The sequence below is a fragment of the Leptidea sinapis genome, chromosome 11 (genome assembly GCF_905404315.1).
Source record: "Leptidea sinapis chromosome 11, ilLepSina1.1, whole genome shotgun sequence".
Taxonomy (NCBI): domain Eukaryota; kingdom Metazoa; phylum Arthropoda; class Insecta; order Lepidoptera; family Pieridae; genus Leptidea; species Leptidea sinapis.
The window spans coordinates 11765644-11784017 of NC_066275.1; the positions used below are offsets into that span (position 1 = coordinate 11765644).

Sequence of the window (18374 nt, forward strand, 5' to 3'; positions counted from 1 at the left end):
CAATTGCATTTTTTGCTTACGATTATCGTAAAGAATCCACTTATCATTGCATGTTCGCATTCGATCCAATATTTCTTCGTTTCTATATCGATTCAACAAGGCAACACAAGTTTCAACACGCGTTTCTTTCTGCAGATCAGTCAAATCACACTGCACCCATTTTTCATATTTTTATTTTATTGATTTGACACAAATGAGTCAATATTGTTGGTAAGGTAACGTCATACCATGCCGCTAATTCATGGGTAATTTGGCTCAGTTCTGCTTCAAGCATCTCTTTCAATTGATTGTTATTCACCTGGGTGGGCGGTATTCCACGACGTTCGTTCTCCAACTCAAAGTTTCCATCACGAAAGCGTTTAAACCAAAAAAGCACGGTGGCTCCAAACGATTACTAAAAAAAATAACTGAAAGTCGATAATCGAATGTTGCACATTATTTAAAAAAAGAACCACATAATTTCTCCCAGAACCTTCAGTATAGTCCGGCAGTGGTCTACGACTGGAAAACAGCGACATGCTTTCCCAAGATGACAGATTTGCCAAATTTGGGGCACCCTCCAAAGATTTCACAGCCAACGTCAGATCCCGATTTGGATCCGTCGGTATACCATTAAAGTTTCCCTTTTTTCAAGTAATATTTGAAGGTTTTTTAGCCAGTCCTCTCTTGTGGGGAATTCAATACTAAAGTTTCTGAACGTGCGAGCCAAAAACTGCCTGTAAGAAATGGAAAAAAAATTAAGTTAATTTAAGTTGACAGTTGACATTGCAAGTTCCTCATAATAATTCAGAACATGAACGTAGTTTACGTAGTGTTTAAATTCTCTTTGATTCAGAAATACCTATCTCAAAAGAATCAGTATCAATACAAAAAATATTTTATGCTGCATGGCCTTTGCCTTTCCTTTAAATTAAACATTTTATTATTAATAACAATCCTCACTTATCACTCATTCTTCACCTTTACCCAGATAGAGTAAATATATTATTCTCTGCTCATCAGCGTATTGTGAGTTGTCACTAAAGTAATATATAGTTAAGTTTACAAACTATTTCATTTTATTTAAATCTTATTTAATGCTATGTGACATGTCAATTGAAACCAAAAATATGTAAGTATATAATATGTAATATGTATTGGAAGTGTTGTTATAAATGATAATAAAAAAATGAATCTATGTAGAAGGGACCTACTACAAAACATAAAAGGTGTAATAAAAATTTAAGGAGCTGTAGTTACTATACTATAAACAGTTTTAATTAGATTTATGTTATTGTGTGTTTTTAGACAGCTACAAATCCCATTTTCTTCACCTCGTGAAGCGAAATTGGTGTATGAAGTATTAAATGTAGATAAAGAACTAAAAGGAATCAAGAGGGAATTATCTACTGATGGTGCAGAGCTTATTGTGTATGTACTATAATTAATAAACATAAATATTAATCTAAACACAATGATCTACTTGGCATACTACAAATACTTTAAGAAGACTTCACCTGGTAATCACCAAGCTGTTGTGTTTAGTAAAATAAGACCCAATGTTTATAAGTGAATGTAACTAAGTGCAGACACATAATCCTTGTTTGTTTGAGACAGTAACTTGAAGTATTATTGTTTTTCTCTCTTGTGCTGTGTCTATTTTAGATATATTAAGAGAACAAACTTATTTATCAATCGTTGCTTGTAGCAAAGCTTGGATTTGGTTTTAAATCAATGGTCATTTATTATTGAAACTGATAATATGTATCTATTATTTCATACAAAGTAAAGTGTACTTTTTTATTTTTACTTGTGTATGTGATATTGGGAGTTTTTTTTTTGTTTTCAACCAATATTGTAATTAAAATGATTTGTAAAAATAATGGAGCTGTAAATATTAATTTAAAAAATTGGCAAAGAGCCATTTCTCATCATTAAAGCTTATACTTTTCTTAAATGCATTCTATTCTATTCTTTATATTGTGGCTTTTATGGAAAGGGCACTACAACTGAGCCAATGTCAACTTGAGGTAGACTACGAAGTAATGAGTAAAGGTATGGTGTTGAAGAGCATTCCAGTTTAATGGTAATGATCAGTGTTTTTACAACAGTTTTATTTTAAATTCTGAAACAAATATACAAGCTGTTGGTAAAATTAGAAAATGACTTCAAAAATACACACAGATTTGTTATAATATATAAATATGTCTTGTGTGTTACTTAAAACTTAATCTTATTTTTTAACATTGATAAGTGTCAATTATTGATTAAAAAAAATACATATTTTTAGGGTAATGTGATTTACCTACGAAATAAAATATTTGATTTGACCTTATTGAATAAGTATATGTTCATAAATTAGAAATATTAGAGAAAACCAAAAATTCTAGTCTAATTAATTTGTTTGTTTTTAATCAAGGAAACTTTTTAAATCACAACTAAAAATATTGCTGTCAATAAGCAACAGGAATTAATCTTATAGGATGAAAGAGATCCAAAGATATATATTTATTTAAATAATTCTGTATTACTTATTTTCATTTTTTAACACTAATGGATTTTCTCAGATGCTTATAACTTACATGATAAATAAATAAAACCTTAGAAGTTATACATTACTGTATACTGATTACTGTCAAATTTCAGGAGTGGTAGTGCCATGTTAAGTCCTTAAGGACAGAACCGAATTGGGCCCGCACCCGGAGAAATACCACTCCCCCACTCGAAACCGGCGTGAAATAGCGGCTCTGCTGCTGTGTTTGATCCGGTGAGTGGGGTATCCGGAGGCCTACACCTCCCTCCCAAATACAAATGGCAGCATGGACTAAATATAGACTTCTCCAGGACGGTACCAGGCTGTGCAGTCCTGGAGAATCCATCCCCGGGCGTCCACAATTGCGGCCTGTACCTAATAGTGGTTGCCCAGGCTGCCCCGCGTCCAACTCGACTCTGGATGACCAAGGTCTATTTAAGTATATACATACCGGTATGTAAAAATCCATATCAATGATATGCTGCAAATCAGCAGTATTCATTGCTATGCAGACGACAGCACAGGGTATGCTTCCTACACAGGCCGTGCAAACATGTCCCGGGATAGCGCCGACGAGAGCCGGAACAAACTTGAGAGACTATGCTTTGCAAAGTCTCAGAATGGGCCCGACAAAATTTAGTCCTATTCAACCCCAAGAAGACACAAGTTTGTGCGTTCACCACTAAAAAGTCTCCCTTTGTCGTATCCCCTCGATTCGAGATCACTCCTCTAACTGCCACAGTCCGTATTGGCATACTTGGCGTCGATATATCGAGTGACGTTCAGTTCCGTGGTCATTTGGATGAGAAGGCCAAACTGGCCTCTAAAAAGCTTAGTGTACTTAGTTAGGCGAGACAGTACTTCACGAAAAGCCACCGCCTGCAACTTTATAAGGCGCAAATTCGGCCTCACATGGAGTACTGTTCACTCATCTGGGCGGGTGTTCCCCAGTACCAGCTTCTTCCATTTGACCGCATACAACGAAGAGCGGCTCAAATCATCGACGATCAAGTCATCTCCAATCGGCTTGATTCTTTAGCATTGCGTAGAGATGTGGGTTCTCTCTGCATCTTCTACCGCATTTATCACGGGGAGTGCTCAGAGGAGCTGTTCGGGTTGATTCCAGCGGCCGAATTCAACCACCGGACATTACGTGCAAAGTACCATCCGCATCACGTAGACGTCTGGTATTCCACAACCGCGCGTTTTGTTCGAAATTTCTTGCCTCGCACAGCCACTTTGTGGAATCAACTACCGGCGGCGGTCTTCCCGAACAGATACGAGTTAGGGACCTTGAAGAAAAAAGCATACTCCCACCTCAAAGGCCGGCAACGCATTTCTTGAAACACCTGTTGTTGCGGATGTCCATGGGCGGTTGCCTCACCTCTCCCCATCCCGTGAGCCTCTTGCCCGTTTGCCCCCTCTCATATAAAAAAAATGTAAATGTAGTGGGTGTCCCAGAATAGGTGGGACTAGAGCAAATGGGAATGACTTTGGTCTATGAGCTTTAAGATAAGCAAAAAAAAGTTCGGTAAAAGTTTGACAGTTTTTGAGTTATTGAGCTTATATGAAATATGGAAAAAGTGATACCCCACATTCGTTGTATGGTTGCTATTAACCTTTGTTTGTCTGGGTTTGTTTGAGTGAATTTTTGTTCTAAGTTCTGTAATAAAATATATGGACTTGATTTGTCTAACTATTTAAAAAAATTGCTCCATTAATGGTGATTCCAAATCCGTATAATTTGCAAACATTACTTGCACAAAAGTGTGAAAAAACTTCACATTTTTAACTAAAGCTGTACTTTAAATCTTTTATTTCAATGGAAAAAATAAAGAAAAATAAAATCTCCGATCAGCTTGATTCTTTAGCGTTGCGTAGAGATGTGGGTTCACTCTGTATTTATCACGGGGAGTGCTCAGAGGAGCTGTTCGGGTTGATTCCAGCGGCCAAATTCCACCACCGGACATTACGTGCAAAGTATCACCCACATCACTTTGAAGTCTAGCATTCCACAAATGCAAATTCCTTGCCACGCACCGCCACTTTGTGGAATCAATTACCGGCTGCTGTTTTCCCGAACCGTAACTACTTAGGGGATTTCAAGAAAAGAGCGTACCCACCTTAAAGGCAACACATCTCTTGACACCGGTTGTTGCGGATGTCCATGGGCAGATGCCTCACCACTCCCCATCCCGTGAGCATCTTGCCCGTTTACCGCCACTTATATAAAAAAATAAAGGGGCCCGGGGATGCCAGCAGAATTCAAAACTTGAACATTAACGTTATACATTTTTGAATATTTTGGAATGGTTAGGGAATGATTTCGCACGAATTGCTTTAGTATGAAAGTACTAGCATTTATGGTTTAATACAATATTTAATTTATTGCGCTATCGTACACAAAAATGATAATTTATATCACATAAAAAATTTACCACTTCAGAACTATTCGTTATTTTACATTAAAAAGTTTATCTCTCAGAAAAATCAACTTTCATCCATAATTTCAACGACTGCCTTACGAACTTTCGATCAGTACACGTGTTCTGACGCGAGTAACATTTTATACCCATCCCAAAAAAAGTGCTCAACGCCGCTAAAGAAGTTCTCACTTCAAAAGGCTACTATTAATATGTATAATATACATAACATAGTTTGGTTTTCCTTGTGTAGATCATGCGATACAATACGTATATTTAGCCAGTTTACAGTTAAAATAGTAGATGCATGTATTTCTAGTTAAATCTATTTATTATTATTATTATTTTAATTTCAGCAACTTTGAGGGTGAAGATTTGAAGAAGCTGAGGGTCAGCGTCAACGGATTCCTTCAAAGTATTAAATTAGTAACGAAAACAATGGCGTGTTTTCCTTAATTTCATGAGCCAGTAAAAAATCTGATGCAAGCATGCCAGAACACACCCCAGCACCTACTCCTGCGAGATCTTTGTACGGATTTTTCATGTATCTTTTCAGTAAGACTATATTAATTGTGTATTGTTTATGGGCGATAGTGCCAGATCAATATTTGAATTATATAAATATTTATTATTTCCCTATAAAATATTGGTCAACAGCAATACCGATCCAGTGTTTGGTCGCTCTCACATTGTTTGCATTTCTTGTTTATCCAAGCGCCAATTTAATGCTGACCTGTACTAGAGACAGTAAAAGTACAATTTGTGATAAATTTAGCGCAGATCTCGTCCCAGTAAACAGGGCTAGCGACTGTAACGTGCCCGTTTGTATTTGTGCGGATGAACAATCATGTATGAAAGACCGTTACTCTCCAATGCCTGAAGAATTACTTCAGAACACTGTGCCGCAGTTACATGATTTAGACATTCGTTATGTCTCCAAGAAATTATATTTTGATAAAAATAAAACTATGATTTAGCAGTGTGTTTCTTTGTATCCTTACTTATATCCAATGTGGAATGACGCATGGTCAACGAGTAGATACAATGTTATCTGAATGGCAAATAATGAACATTAACAAGTACCATCAAGACTAGTCGACGCGGCCGTAACAAATCAACAATATATAATTATTACATATGCGCGTCTCAGCGGTCGCGCCGTCACGCGCATATATCGTGTGACTATTTATAATTTCTTAACACTCCACCCAATTTCTAAAATAAACAGTTATCTATTGTTTCATTGGAATATTACATTCAATCGTTGATAGGCTGATTGTCTGCAAGGAATGTAATGAAATCGGATACATGAATTTCAATATTAAACTAATAAAGGTATTTTGGAAACTGCTTTGTCTACTTCCTCATTGTCGAGCGTTAGAACTATAAATATGTGGATTTCTGGATATCCGGTCGACTGTTAATTAGCTCTGGTGTTGGTTTTTGCTATATTATTATGATCATCTAGCGTTATCTTTCATGACCTTGGGATAACAACAGCTGAAAACCCTAGGCCTGAGTGGGAATGAAAATCGATACGTTTTGAAAATTGCATTGCGTTAACTCTAAATACTAACATTGTTTACTCTACATTATGCAAAAATAGGTATAGTCCAGCTAGTCTCATAGGTACATGGATGTAACTGCGAGTCAAAAATATTATTTAAATCTGCATTCAGCTTCAGTTGCATTTCACATCATTCATTCTTTTTCTCAGGCCGTATACCTAAACCAGAACATCCTCAAATTGATAAGGACAATAATGGTACTCTAGTTATCCATTATTGATATTGTTAGTTAGTTAGTTTTTTTTAATTTTTTTCGTCTCGTTCGTCTCCTTAGTTAATTTTTTTAGTGCAGATATACCGGTCACTGTACATAAAGGAGTAGGTAGTTTTAGTTACCTTGTAAATTAGCTAACATAGTAAATATGCATGTAAAAAGTAGATATTTTTTGTTAAAAAGTTGTGTTAGGTATTTAGCTAGGTATATCTCGTAAGTACGCAAGTTATGTTTTAGTTTACGAGGTATTCAACAAGACACCACAAGTATATCGGTGCACTTGCTAGTTGCTATGTAAAAATGACTGGTGTGGGTTCCGGTGAAACACAGGTACATAGGAGATTCCATGATGTGGATTTATCTAGGTATACCGTCGCGCTACGTCATTGGTAGTTTTGTGATAGGTGGTAGATTCAGCTACTATTTATTCTGTTACTGGCGAAGCCCCTTACCATAAAGTCCATCTACTCGTTTCGATATAACATCTCATAATTACTATACGTATTATGCAGTTTCAAATATAATTCATGAAATGCGACATTAAATACAAGTTAGAATTGAGGCCTTTCATAATATGCCTGATGCCCCTTGACCTAATAACCTCGCCATAGATCTTCGACCCCATTTTGCAAATTGAATAATAATATTATTTTAGGATTCCACAATCGTAAAAGGAACTTTTAGATTATGATTGACTTTAGCAATAACTTTTGTACTTACGTAATTGTGGGATCTTTAAAAGCAAAAAAAGAATACTCGGAGTTTCTTCCAATTTGGATAAAAATATGAGACTTTTTTTATGAACAGTTATGGTGTTTTTTGAGTTTTGTCTTGATATTTGTACGGTGTTACATATTATGTAACATTTGGAATGATCACAATAATAATAAATTTATAATACTTTTGTTGATCGCCCGATGTATCTACATATCTGTTACCTATATTGCTTTATTGATATCTTTTATTTTAATCAATTTGTAAACTCGTTAACAAAAAATTATGGAAGGTACTTAATCGTATCGTAATCTAACATGTTCATGTTATAATTTAAATATTTTAATTGATATTTTAGAGGAAACATATCTATTAGATCCAACAATGTTTAAAGCTAATCTTCAAAACCTAATGTTTAACAAAATTGCATTGAAATCAGTCTATTAGTTTCGGAGCTTGCCACGAAAAGACAACAGATACACACGAAAAACTGATAACATCCCACCTCTGCGTCGGGCGTTAAAAATGTCATTTTATGCAGGTAACCAATTATCAAATTATCTATTAATAAAAACAGAAAAAACCATAGTATAAGTTTAATGTATTGATTTGGCCATTGCTATATAGATTTTTAATTTGGAATTCAAAAGTTTTTCTGCCAATGGCAATATGAGTTATAAACAATAAAGAACAAATATTAATAGAATTCCTTTTTTATAAAGCAGTATATTTCTTTTTCAATTCATAGAAAAGGTGAACTTTATAGGGAAAGAAGTAGCAGGTATATTAACAACAAAATAATATGTATTGTTAATTGAGATCCCACAATATTGAAATATAAAGGATATTAAAACTAAAGTAAACGGAGCTCAATGTTAATATATTTTATAAGGATAAAACACCACTTCCCTTGATTAGTACAAAATAAAATTAAATATATTGTTAGTTTTTACAAAGGCAAAATTTATTCAAAAGTACAGAAACATATGAAGAACTACACACTGAATTGAGATAAAATACATAGTTTATTGACTCTGAAAATAGGATAACCCTCTTGAAGTATTCACAATGACAACTTATCGAATGAAAATATTTGGCAGACCAAAAGAGATTTTCCAACAGTGCACTGGTCAAAGACCTATTTAATTATTAATTAAGTGAAATATTAAATAGAAGCTGTAAGAAAATCTGCAATTAGACTAGCCACTACACCTTATATACGGAAACATTATGACTAAGAAACATTAATATGTGATGTTCCAGCATACAAGACAACTGCATGCAGGCAACGATTAGCCAGCACACATCCAAATATAAATTAGTTTAAGTATATTTTAAATAGTAATTTATTTTGTACAATAAAATACAATTAAGTACAACTTGTAGCAAAGATATTAAAGAGAGTAATATTTATCCCATGTGTTAAAGCTGCAATAATGTGTGTGTACGCACTTGGCATATTTACAGCACACACACACACTGCGACAACACCATGTGCCATGGACTATACATAATTATATTACTTAGATATTAGAATATAAAGACACACCCAAGCCAAGAACTTCACCAACTCACAATTTCAATGCATGATTAGCCAATGAACACTCCAATCCGTCCCCTTTTGCCCTAGCAAACTGCTATTAAATAATATTGATCATCGCTTAATATCACAGCTAATTATGCTTTGAAAATAATAGTCATGTCTAACTTTCACTAACATAGATAACAATTTTGAATATAAGAAGATAATCTGAATAAATTTATATTACAATATCATGTCTTTTCATTTGAAAATTTATAATTACTTTACCAAAATTAAATAGTGCAGCGCGTTATAAATAAATGTGCAACCTTAATATTTAATTGACTAAACAAATTTGTTGCCTGCAGATCAGATATAATATTTTAAATATCGAAAGGTAATATCTTAACAAGAAATTTTTTATTTTTATCTATTGAAAAAAGTTAAATCCAAATTTTAAAATATTTAGTATCTATGGCAATTCCCTTCAACTCCTCCTTGTAAATATGAGAGTGAAATATCATTCCAAATCTTAAGTCTCCTTCACAAATATTTCACCACCACTAGTACTGTGGACCACCAGGTGGGGATTGAAGAGAAGCTTCAGCAAGCACTTCACGAGTGTGCATTGCTGTTAACAACATGTGGTTTCTTCTCTTGAGGGTCTGGTGTGCGTTGGCCATCTCGCCGTGGTGGCATGCGTTCATTAATAGCATCCAAACCTTTTGCCTCAGCAAAAGAGGTAATCTTGTGATTAGGTGAAAAGCCCTGAAGGGCATTTTTCAGAGATGTCTTTCCCCCAGAAAGGGCTCCCAGTGGTAGGGCACCTGTTGGTGTAAGCCCCTTGAGTTGCAATACAGATTCACTCTCTTCACGAAGCACAGAGAACACATGGGCCATTTTTCCAATGGCACGAATCTTATTACGTATAACTTCTTTCCTGAGATTTGCTTCCTCCAATGCATCATCACCCTCTGACATAAGCTCATCATCAGAACAAATATTTAGTACATTCACCAACATTTCTGTAACCTTCTCACCAACAAATGGCAAGGACCAGGTGAAGACATCCATAAAGTTGGGTAGCCAGTATGGGTGTGGTGAGCAGTTGAATTGCCTGATGTTCATCACATTATTTTCATACTTAAGAACAGCAGCTTTGTTGTTGTAGACATCCAAGTAATTAGGTGCTGAAAATATGGTAATGAGACTGGGAAAGCCTGTGGTCTGACTTTTACGGTACATTCTATATCCTGCATCTTGAGCCTCATGAGCGCGGATAATCGACAGTAAATTGTTTCTTTGGAGAAAATCACAACAAGCTGCATAGCTGTAGAAATAAGAACAACCTCTCACAGAGTTATGTGAAAAGTGTTCAGCATTTTTTTCATTTCCAAAGTCCTCCAATGGATCAGACCAAAGCAAATCACACATAGCTCCAAATGCTGGTGGCTCTTTGAATCTATCTAGTTTACGAATATCATCTAAGCTGTTGATTTCTGGAGACAGCCCTCCATGTACACATAGGAACTGCTGGTTCATGAGTGCAGCCAGTGGGAGGCAATCAAAGGCATCCATACAAGCATCATAAACCTTCTCAGAATACTTGATCTTACATTCTTGTTTGAAGGTAAAATATTCCGTTAAATGTCGACATTCGTGATTACCGCGTAACAGAAATAATGTCTTCGGATAGCATAATTTCAAAGCCCACAGATAGAGAACACATTCTATACTGAAATAACCTCGATCGACATAATCACCTAAGAATAAATACTTGGTGCATGATGGAGAACCACCCACTTCAAATAATTTCATCAAATCGTAAAACTGGCCATGGACGTCCCCGCACACGGTCACTGGGGAATCGATTTCAATCATCGTCTTTTCAGATCGTAATAAAGTGGCACCATCTTGAATTATTCTTAATGCCGCGTTTTCTTCGATTCGACCCTCTGAAATAAAATGCTGCCTCAATACATCTGGTAAGGGTTTACCAGCTTTCTCATCAAATACTTCGCTTACAGTCAACTTGCGGCCTGGAGGGAAAGCAACAGTTGAGATCATACGCTGCGTAGTCGAAACTTTCTCATCGTTCCCAGACATATTTGTCACCTAAAAAACACTAGGTCTAATCCATACACGCCACTATTTTCAAAATGGCTAAAATACTAAAACAGAATCCCGATTTCACGAGAGAGAAACTACTGCGCACTGTAAAACAATGCGCAAACATCTGGCGAGTGGTCAATAAAATAAACCGAACGAATACCGACCTATCGAGCGCGTTAAATGATATATTTTTTTTAATATGCCTATTGCCTACCTGCCACAGCCTAGGATGAAGAATAACATAGAAGTCACTAGTCACTGTATAATAGTATTGCCACCTCGGAAATGTCCAATACGTTTCCCTTCTATATAAATTTTATTAAAAAAGATTAAAGAACATAAAAAGTACATTTTTCAGATAAAATAAAATATCCTGAATATTCACTGAAAGTTACCGAACAAAACAGTAATTTAAAAAAATACTAGATCATATACTCATTAAAAGATAAATTGTAGATAAGAAAATCAATCTATTCTTATATATTACCTTTATAATGGAAAATGTGTCTGATTTAATTTTATTCGAGCATTGTGTAGTCTACGTAGTGTAGGTGGCGGGCGCAGTGTAATATTATCGGGTCATATATAGTGATAACATACTCATCTCATACTCATTCATTGCCATAAAAAAGAAACTTGCCAATCTTATTTCGGCTGATAGAAAAGTTTAACTAATAAATTCCGCTGTGGCAACGAATAACCGTTTGCATACGATATGTCTTCGTAGGAATGTAATAATAAATTTTCACGTGGCAACAAAATATAATATTCACTCGTACCATTCTTTACTTAATAATAATTTATTTCTATCACTAAAATAATTACTGCTACGTGAAATAAGAGTAACACTTAGGTATTAAAGTGTACATACTCTGGGTATTCTGTATACATATCAACCCAAATTTGCAAAAAATTACGGGTAACCAAAAATTTTCTGTACAAATATGGAAATCTTAAGCAAAGGACTTTTTATATGCACTCAATTAATTAAAAACATTATTGTTTACGTATTATATTATATAAAGTACTGGCAAGTATAATATTTATTTTATGGAAAAGGAGAACAAACGAGCGTGATCACCGCCGCCCACATTCTCATGCATAAAATTCAAAGGAGCGTCGCCGGCCACAAGGAAGGTGTACGCGCTTTATTAAAGGTACCCATGTCGTATCGTCCCGGAAACACCGCACAAGGAAGCTCATTCCACAGCTTTGTAGTACGTGGAAGTCTTTGAAAACAGCACTGTGGAGGAACGTCACACATCCAGATGGTGGGGATGATACCATAATTTGAGGCGTGTCGTGGTGGAAGTGTTGTAAATTGGAGTGGATTCCCCTAATTTTGCAAAAGACTGTATTAAGCGTGGAGCGGGGTGCCATGGTGTTGCTGCCACGGTTGTCCAAGGACATGCGCGGTTCTATGCCTTCCCCAGAATACGACGGGCGGAGAGGCGGAATAAATATTTGCTGTAGCATTAGTCCAAGCTTTCCTGCGTACTCTGAGATTATTGGACATTAAGCTGATCGGTCTGTAGTTTCTAATATCGCTGTTGTCTCCCTTCTTATGCAGCAGTATGATCGTTGATTTAGTAAAGTCCTCCGGGATGGTTCTCGTTTCTAGAAATCTGTAAGTCTTGGTGCTATCACTGGTAGCGTAGCTTTTAGTAGGTCATTTGTGAATCTGATCCAGGTGCTTTATCTAGTTGTTGTGTTTCGATAGATTTTTTTTTTCGTTTAGAATTGGTTAGGTATCCTCTTTATTTACTATAGTATATGCCTTTACTTCTTGTTCCCCTTTACAACTTTGGTAGTATTCCGTAGCAATTCCAAGTATTTCTGGTCTTTCCGTTATATTTACTTTTCATATTTGGAATCCAGTCCCTTTTGAGAATCATTTCTTTTAGCGCCTTCTTTATAGTTTCTGTTTGTTCTATGTTTTCTTAATGTTGTTAACTTTTTGTTTTTCGTTCTTTTCTAAGTTCTTCGCTAATCTTTTTTCTTATTTCTGCTATCTTATGGATAGTATTATTTTTCCTTGTTGTATCAGTTCTTTCCGTTCTTGTAATAAGCGCTTAATTTTAAGTGATATCGTTGTCTTAATAGTCATGTTTACTTTTTTAGTTTCTGTTTTTAATTGTTTGAGCAATCTCGTGTATTTTACTTGAGTCGATGTATGTGTACTCAAGTGAAAATTTTTGTGGTCTTTTTGTCCTTTTAGTTTATGTTATGACACTATGGTTAATAATAGGTATATTAATAAAACTATCGTACTAACTATGACTAACGTCATCGAGTGAGCGAGAAAGCGTACTAATCCGCTAACTTAAAACAGCCACTAAGTAGTGTTATTTCTCATTCTGACTTAGTATTAAGCGTGGAGCAGAGTGAGAATTAGCAATGCTTTAAGTTAGCAGACTATTATGAATAAGGGGGTAAAAGTATAGTAAGTATTTATATATAATTATCTATATTTTCTACCCTGCTGCTGATTCGGTCAAAGCCACTTACGTACAATTAGATCTTGACTGTAAATCTGTGAACGGTATGTAGCTGTACCTACAACCAATAACATCAATTAATACAAATGTCTAATATCTAACTTGTAACGTAATACCTTCGTAGCATTTTAGATCGTAGAAATATTAATCGTGCATATTAACTGTAATAAGCGTATGCCGAAAGATTCGTTCTTAGCTTAGCTCTTATAAGAACCATTTCATAATGCTGTACATCAAGTCATAGAATCATGCAGATCACCAGTAGTCGTTCTCTCGACGACCGCAGATATACTCACGTGATCAGTAATATGCTCCGCGTTACACAACCTCACAGCAAGGTCGAGCGTACTCTACTAAGGCGCCGCGTCATTCAATTTTAATCAATGAGCGACAGAGTGGGTGCTCAATGCTCATTGAGATCGGATGATCGAGGATCGACGCGAGTTTACACAAGCGCGCGCTCGCTGGCCGGTTTATTTCGATAGCATTAGTTTTAGAGCGAGATAGAACACATAATATTATTCTCAATTCTTATTGAATGAAACGTTTAACTATTGGTCAAAATGTAAGCTTTAGTATTGGTGTGTATTTTCTAAACTTGTAAATATTTTTTAAGTAACAATTGGTTAACAAGTTTTAAGGATTTTGTATATATATCGTGTTACTGAAGTAAAATATATCTTCCATTTCTTCCTCACAGTATTCATACTACTCAAGCAGTTGTTTTATTTAATCTCCAAACGCTCAGTCTCTAAAGGTACATAAATATTGAACTAGGTAGTTATAAAGAAAATATTTATGTTACTTGATTTCTGAATTTATATCATTGTTGCCTGTTAATAATTATTCTAAGGTACATAATATTATAGCTACTCGAAGAAATTTGTTATTTACTTCTTTGTGCTATTGTTCTTCTTAAATATGTTTAAATAAAAAATAACTCCTTACACACGAATATAGCTCCGAATCTTTATTCATCACTGTTACTGAATGACTCAATGAATAAAATGAGATATAACTAGGAAGGATTATTGTCAAATGATCTTGAACAGTGTAAGTAGATAGTAACAAGGAAGAACAAACATATTGTGTTATAATAATAATAATAATAAATCATTTTATTTCAGGCTACAAGGCCCATAAAATAAATACCTTATAATCTAACAAACATATTTTTAAAACTTAAATCTACGTCACATTTTCGCGGCGATGTGAGGCGCGGGTTCGGTAACTTCCGGCGGTCGGTGACGTCCGCTATACTTACGGAACACGACCCCCTTCGGCCACAGCTTCACGTCCAGGAAGGTCGATATATGTTCTGTCGGGACACGAACAACAAAAGAGTTGAAGTCTACTGCGTGACGCGTCACCAACTTTTCGACCCCCCCGTTATCATGTTTACAAAAGGACTAGATAGGTAGGTACGTATCGAATTCTATAACTCACGCAAAAATTCAACGTTACCTTAATAGCAATACTTACATTATTTTGGTCTTGTATCGTTGCAAACTAGGCACACCAGTAGGTAGGTATTTATGACAGTAAGTACAGATAATCCCCCTATAGCCCGGTGGAGTGATTCCGCGTTAAAGCGCGCATAATTATCATATGACGCGTTTTTACGACGTCGTAATTCGAAAAAATAATAATGAATTAATCACAATTCGTAACAAGTATTTCCAATTGTTTGCATACTTTTACTATTTTATTAAGGACGCGTTTGCGAATCCGACAAAAATAAGATATTTTTCGTTAGAGTTTGTGATGTGAAACTAAATCTAACAAAACTAAAAATTGTCACAAATAGATTACCTCTTTATCTCCAATTGGCGAGATATTTTTGCTTTGAAAATTTGATATTTTATGTCGTAAAAACGATTATCCGTTACCTCTTCACACAAAATTGACGAAATGGGGCTTCATTCAAGATAATTTTTCTGCTACTGCTTACATAATTTTGTCTCTTAAAAATACGTAACGAAAGCAGATATAATATTTTCAAAAACACGGGAAATTAATTAATGAATATGTTATAAATAATCTCAGAAAAAAATAAAAATAAATCGTCTAAAATTCATATATTTTTCTGATAAGCATGAGCTTTAATTTGTGGTATTAAGGGTTATTGTTGGTTAAGGTGGTAAGCAGCAGCTCGTGCTCGGAAAGATCGCTGTACGAACATGAATATTTTTTATAAGCTCTACAATACTGTCTTTGATACGATAGGTACTTTACATATTTGGACGCAGTCAGATTTTTCTAAAAATTATGTTTCTGTATTTTTTTGAAGAATTAGTGATTTATAAGTTCATCTCTAAATATAAGGTCTATATTAAATCGAAATCCAAAATGGCGCATATTAAATTGGCAACTTTTCTTCATGGGTGTCATTTTCATGGTCAAAATCGAAATCCAAGATGGCGCCTATGAAATTTACCAACTTCTCTTCAAGGGTGTCATTTTCATTGGTTTTTGGGGTCAAAATCGAAATCCAAGATGGCGCCTATGAAATTTACCAACTTCTCTTCATGGGTTTCGGGGTCAACAATAACGAATATCGGGTCAAAGCATCAGACAACATATAAAATAGAAATATTTACGTTTCGACTTTTCACCCACAATATTTAAAAACACATTCCGTTACCAATCTAATTAAAAAATCTCAAAATTTGATTTTGAAAGACCTATCTAATGATACCTTACATGCAAAAACAATTTTCATCCCCTTTTTAACCACAAGAAGCTCTCTTATCAATTATTACCACCATATTTTCAAAAGACCATAGGAAATGTCACGTTTCAAACCTGAATCTAACTTTCAAAGATCTATCCAACGATACAAGGTAAGTCTCCAGTATTTTTTTCATCTCCACTTTTGGGCGTAGCTTTAGCGTAGCCTTAGCTTCGATGTCAAAGCATCAGACAACACAAAAAATGTCAGAAGTGAAACTTCTTTGGAAAACTAATTTTTAAATCTTGTTTGTATCAATTATCCTAATCTGTTCTCTAAACCAAATATTTTTTGTCATTATTAGAAATTATTATACGTTCTAATTACTCGCGGCCACGCGCTAAACCTGCAATAGAAACATATACAAAGCTAATTCAAATTCAAATATTTTTATTAAAAATAGGATGTGAAATCACTTATTGAAAGTCAAAAAAACTACCACCCTTTCCAAAATGAATCCCTCAGGCCTGAGAAGAATGGGCGCAACAAACTCAGCGGCCTTTTTTTTCATCAAAAATATGTTTTACAATTAAAGTAATATTTACAAAGTAACATTGTACAATTAAACTTATTATTTAATAGCCTGAGGGCGGTCGCTCCATTCCCAATCTGTGGTATCATTAAGAAAGTCATTTATGTTATAGTAACCTTTACCACACAAAAGTTTTTTAACAATTCTTTTGAATAACGTAATACTTTTGTTTTGAACATTTTCTGGGATCTTGTTGTAAAAGCATATACATCGCCCCACAAGACTTACTAACTCGACTTGGCCGAGTAGTAGGCATCATCAGTTTATGTCTGTTCCTGGTGTTAACATTATGGTTATGACAGTTTCTGTCAAATTCACTTATGTGCCCATGAACATACATTACATTATCAAGAATATATTGAGAAGCAACAGTCAAGATGTTAATTTCTTTGAATTTTTCTCTCAATGATTCTCTAGGACCTAGGTTATAAATAGCGCGAATAGCCCTCTTCTGCAGCACAAATATTGTATTAATATCGGCAGCGTTGCCCCATAGCAATATACCATAGGACATAATGCTATGGAAATAAATTAAGAAGTCGCGCCGTATCTGTCGGTCTGTGTATCAGTTAATTGTCTAATCTTTTTAACCGCGTATGCTGCAGAACTAAGTCTGTTCGCCAATCCTTCAATATGGGAGCCCCATTGTAATTTGGAATCTAGAGTTATGCCTAGAAATATAGCAGATTTCACCGGTTCTATCACCTCTCCGTTTAACAAAACATTTGCATTTACATTTTTGACATTTGGTACGGTAAATTTAATGTATTTAGTTTTCTTGCTATTAAACAATAGGTTATTAGCGCTAAACCAGTACACGATGTCGGATAAAATATCGTTCACTTCGTCATACATAGCATGGTTTCTTTTCACTTTGAAAATCAGTGAAGTGTCATCCGCAAACAATACTACCTTATGTTTTATCTCTATAAGATTAGGAAGATCATTTGTATAGATTAGGAAGAGGAACGGTCCAAGAATAGACCCTTGTGCTACCCCCATACTGAGAGGAGTCCCAGGAGATCTCCTGCCATTCACGTCGACCCTCTGAATTCTATTGTTTAGATATGAAGTCAGAAGATCGAGCGCAGTTCTTTTTATGCCATAGTGGTATAGCTTCCTGGCCAGCGTTGAATGTTGAACACAATCAAAAGCCTTAGATAAATCACAGAAGATGCCAAGTGCATTTTGCGATTCCTCCCAGGCATCAAAAATATTCTTGATCAGCTCAACACCTGCATCCGTTGTTGTACGTCCCCTAGTAAAGCCAAATTGTTTCAAATGAAGTAACTTATGAGAGTAAAAGTAAGTAAGCATTTGGCATAAAATTATTTTTTCAAAAATTTTACTAAGGGTCGGCAAAACCGACACAGGACGATAGTTGTTCGGGTCAGAAGAGCATCCCGACTTAATTAATGGTGTAATTTTACTATGTTTCAGAAGGTCAGGAAACACGCCACGATTAATACAATTATTAAATACTATTGCAAGATATGGAGCTATGACATCAATTATTGAACTTATTATTTTAACAGAAATGCCCCATAA

The 18374-nt window shown here is 35.2% G+C and overlaps 2 protein-coding genes across 5 annotated transcripts; one reads left to right on the forward strand and one right to left on the reverse strand.

The window, feature by feature from the left end:
* The first annotated feature begins 788 nt into the window (after positions 1–788).
* On the forward strand, positions 789–5914 carry LOC126966888 (phosphatidylinositol N-acetylglucosaminyltransferase subunit P). 4 transcript variants are annotated; one of them, XM_050811178.1, is made up of 4 exons: positions 789–1111; positions 1288–1410; positions 2626–2746; positions 5292–5914. In XM_050811178.1, exon 4 carries the CDS (start codon positions 5424–5426, stop codon positions 5910–5912), a length of 489 nt encoding a protein of 162 aa, XP_050667135.1. In that variant the 5' UTR covers positions 789–1111; positions 1288–1410; positions 2626–2746; positions 5292–5423; the 3' UTR covers positions 5913–5914. The 4 variants fall into 4 exon arrangements, with proteins under 4 accessions (XP_050667135.1, XP_050667136.1, XP_050667133.1 ...); XM_050811179.1 differs by lacking the exon at positions 2626–2746 and having other exon boundaries at positions 1288–1499; XM_050811176.1 differs by lacking the exon at positions 2626–2746.
* A 2378-nt stretch (positions 5915–8292) lies between these two features.
* Positions 8293–11264, reverse strand: LOC126966851 (serine/threonine-protein phosphatase 2B catalytic subunit 3-like). The gene has a single exon (XM_050811117.1). The coding sequence runs from the start codon at positions 11057–11059 to the stop codon at positions 9569–9571; it is 1491 nt and encodes a 496-aa protein (XP_050667074.1). The 5' UTR covers positions 11060–11264; the 3' UTR covers positions 8293–9568.
* Positions 11265–18374: the final 7110 nt, after the last annotated feature.

What these genes read in the sequence shown, in the direction of transcription:
- LOC126966888 (XM_050811179.1), top strand. Translation starts at nt 5,424, where the DNA reads ATGCCAGAACACACCCCAGCACCTACTCCTGCGAGATCTTTGTACGGA.
- LOC126966851 (XM_050811117.1), bottom strand. Translation starts at nt 11,059, where the DNA reads ATGTCTGGGAACGATGAGAAAGTTTCGACTACGCAGCGTATGATCTCA.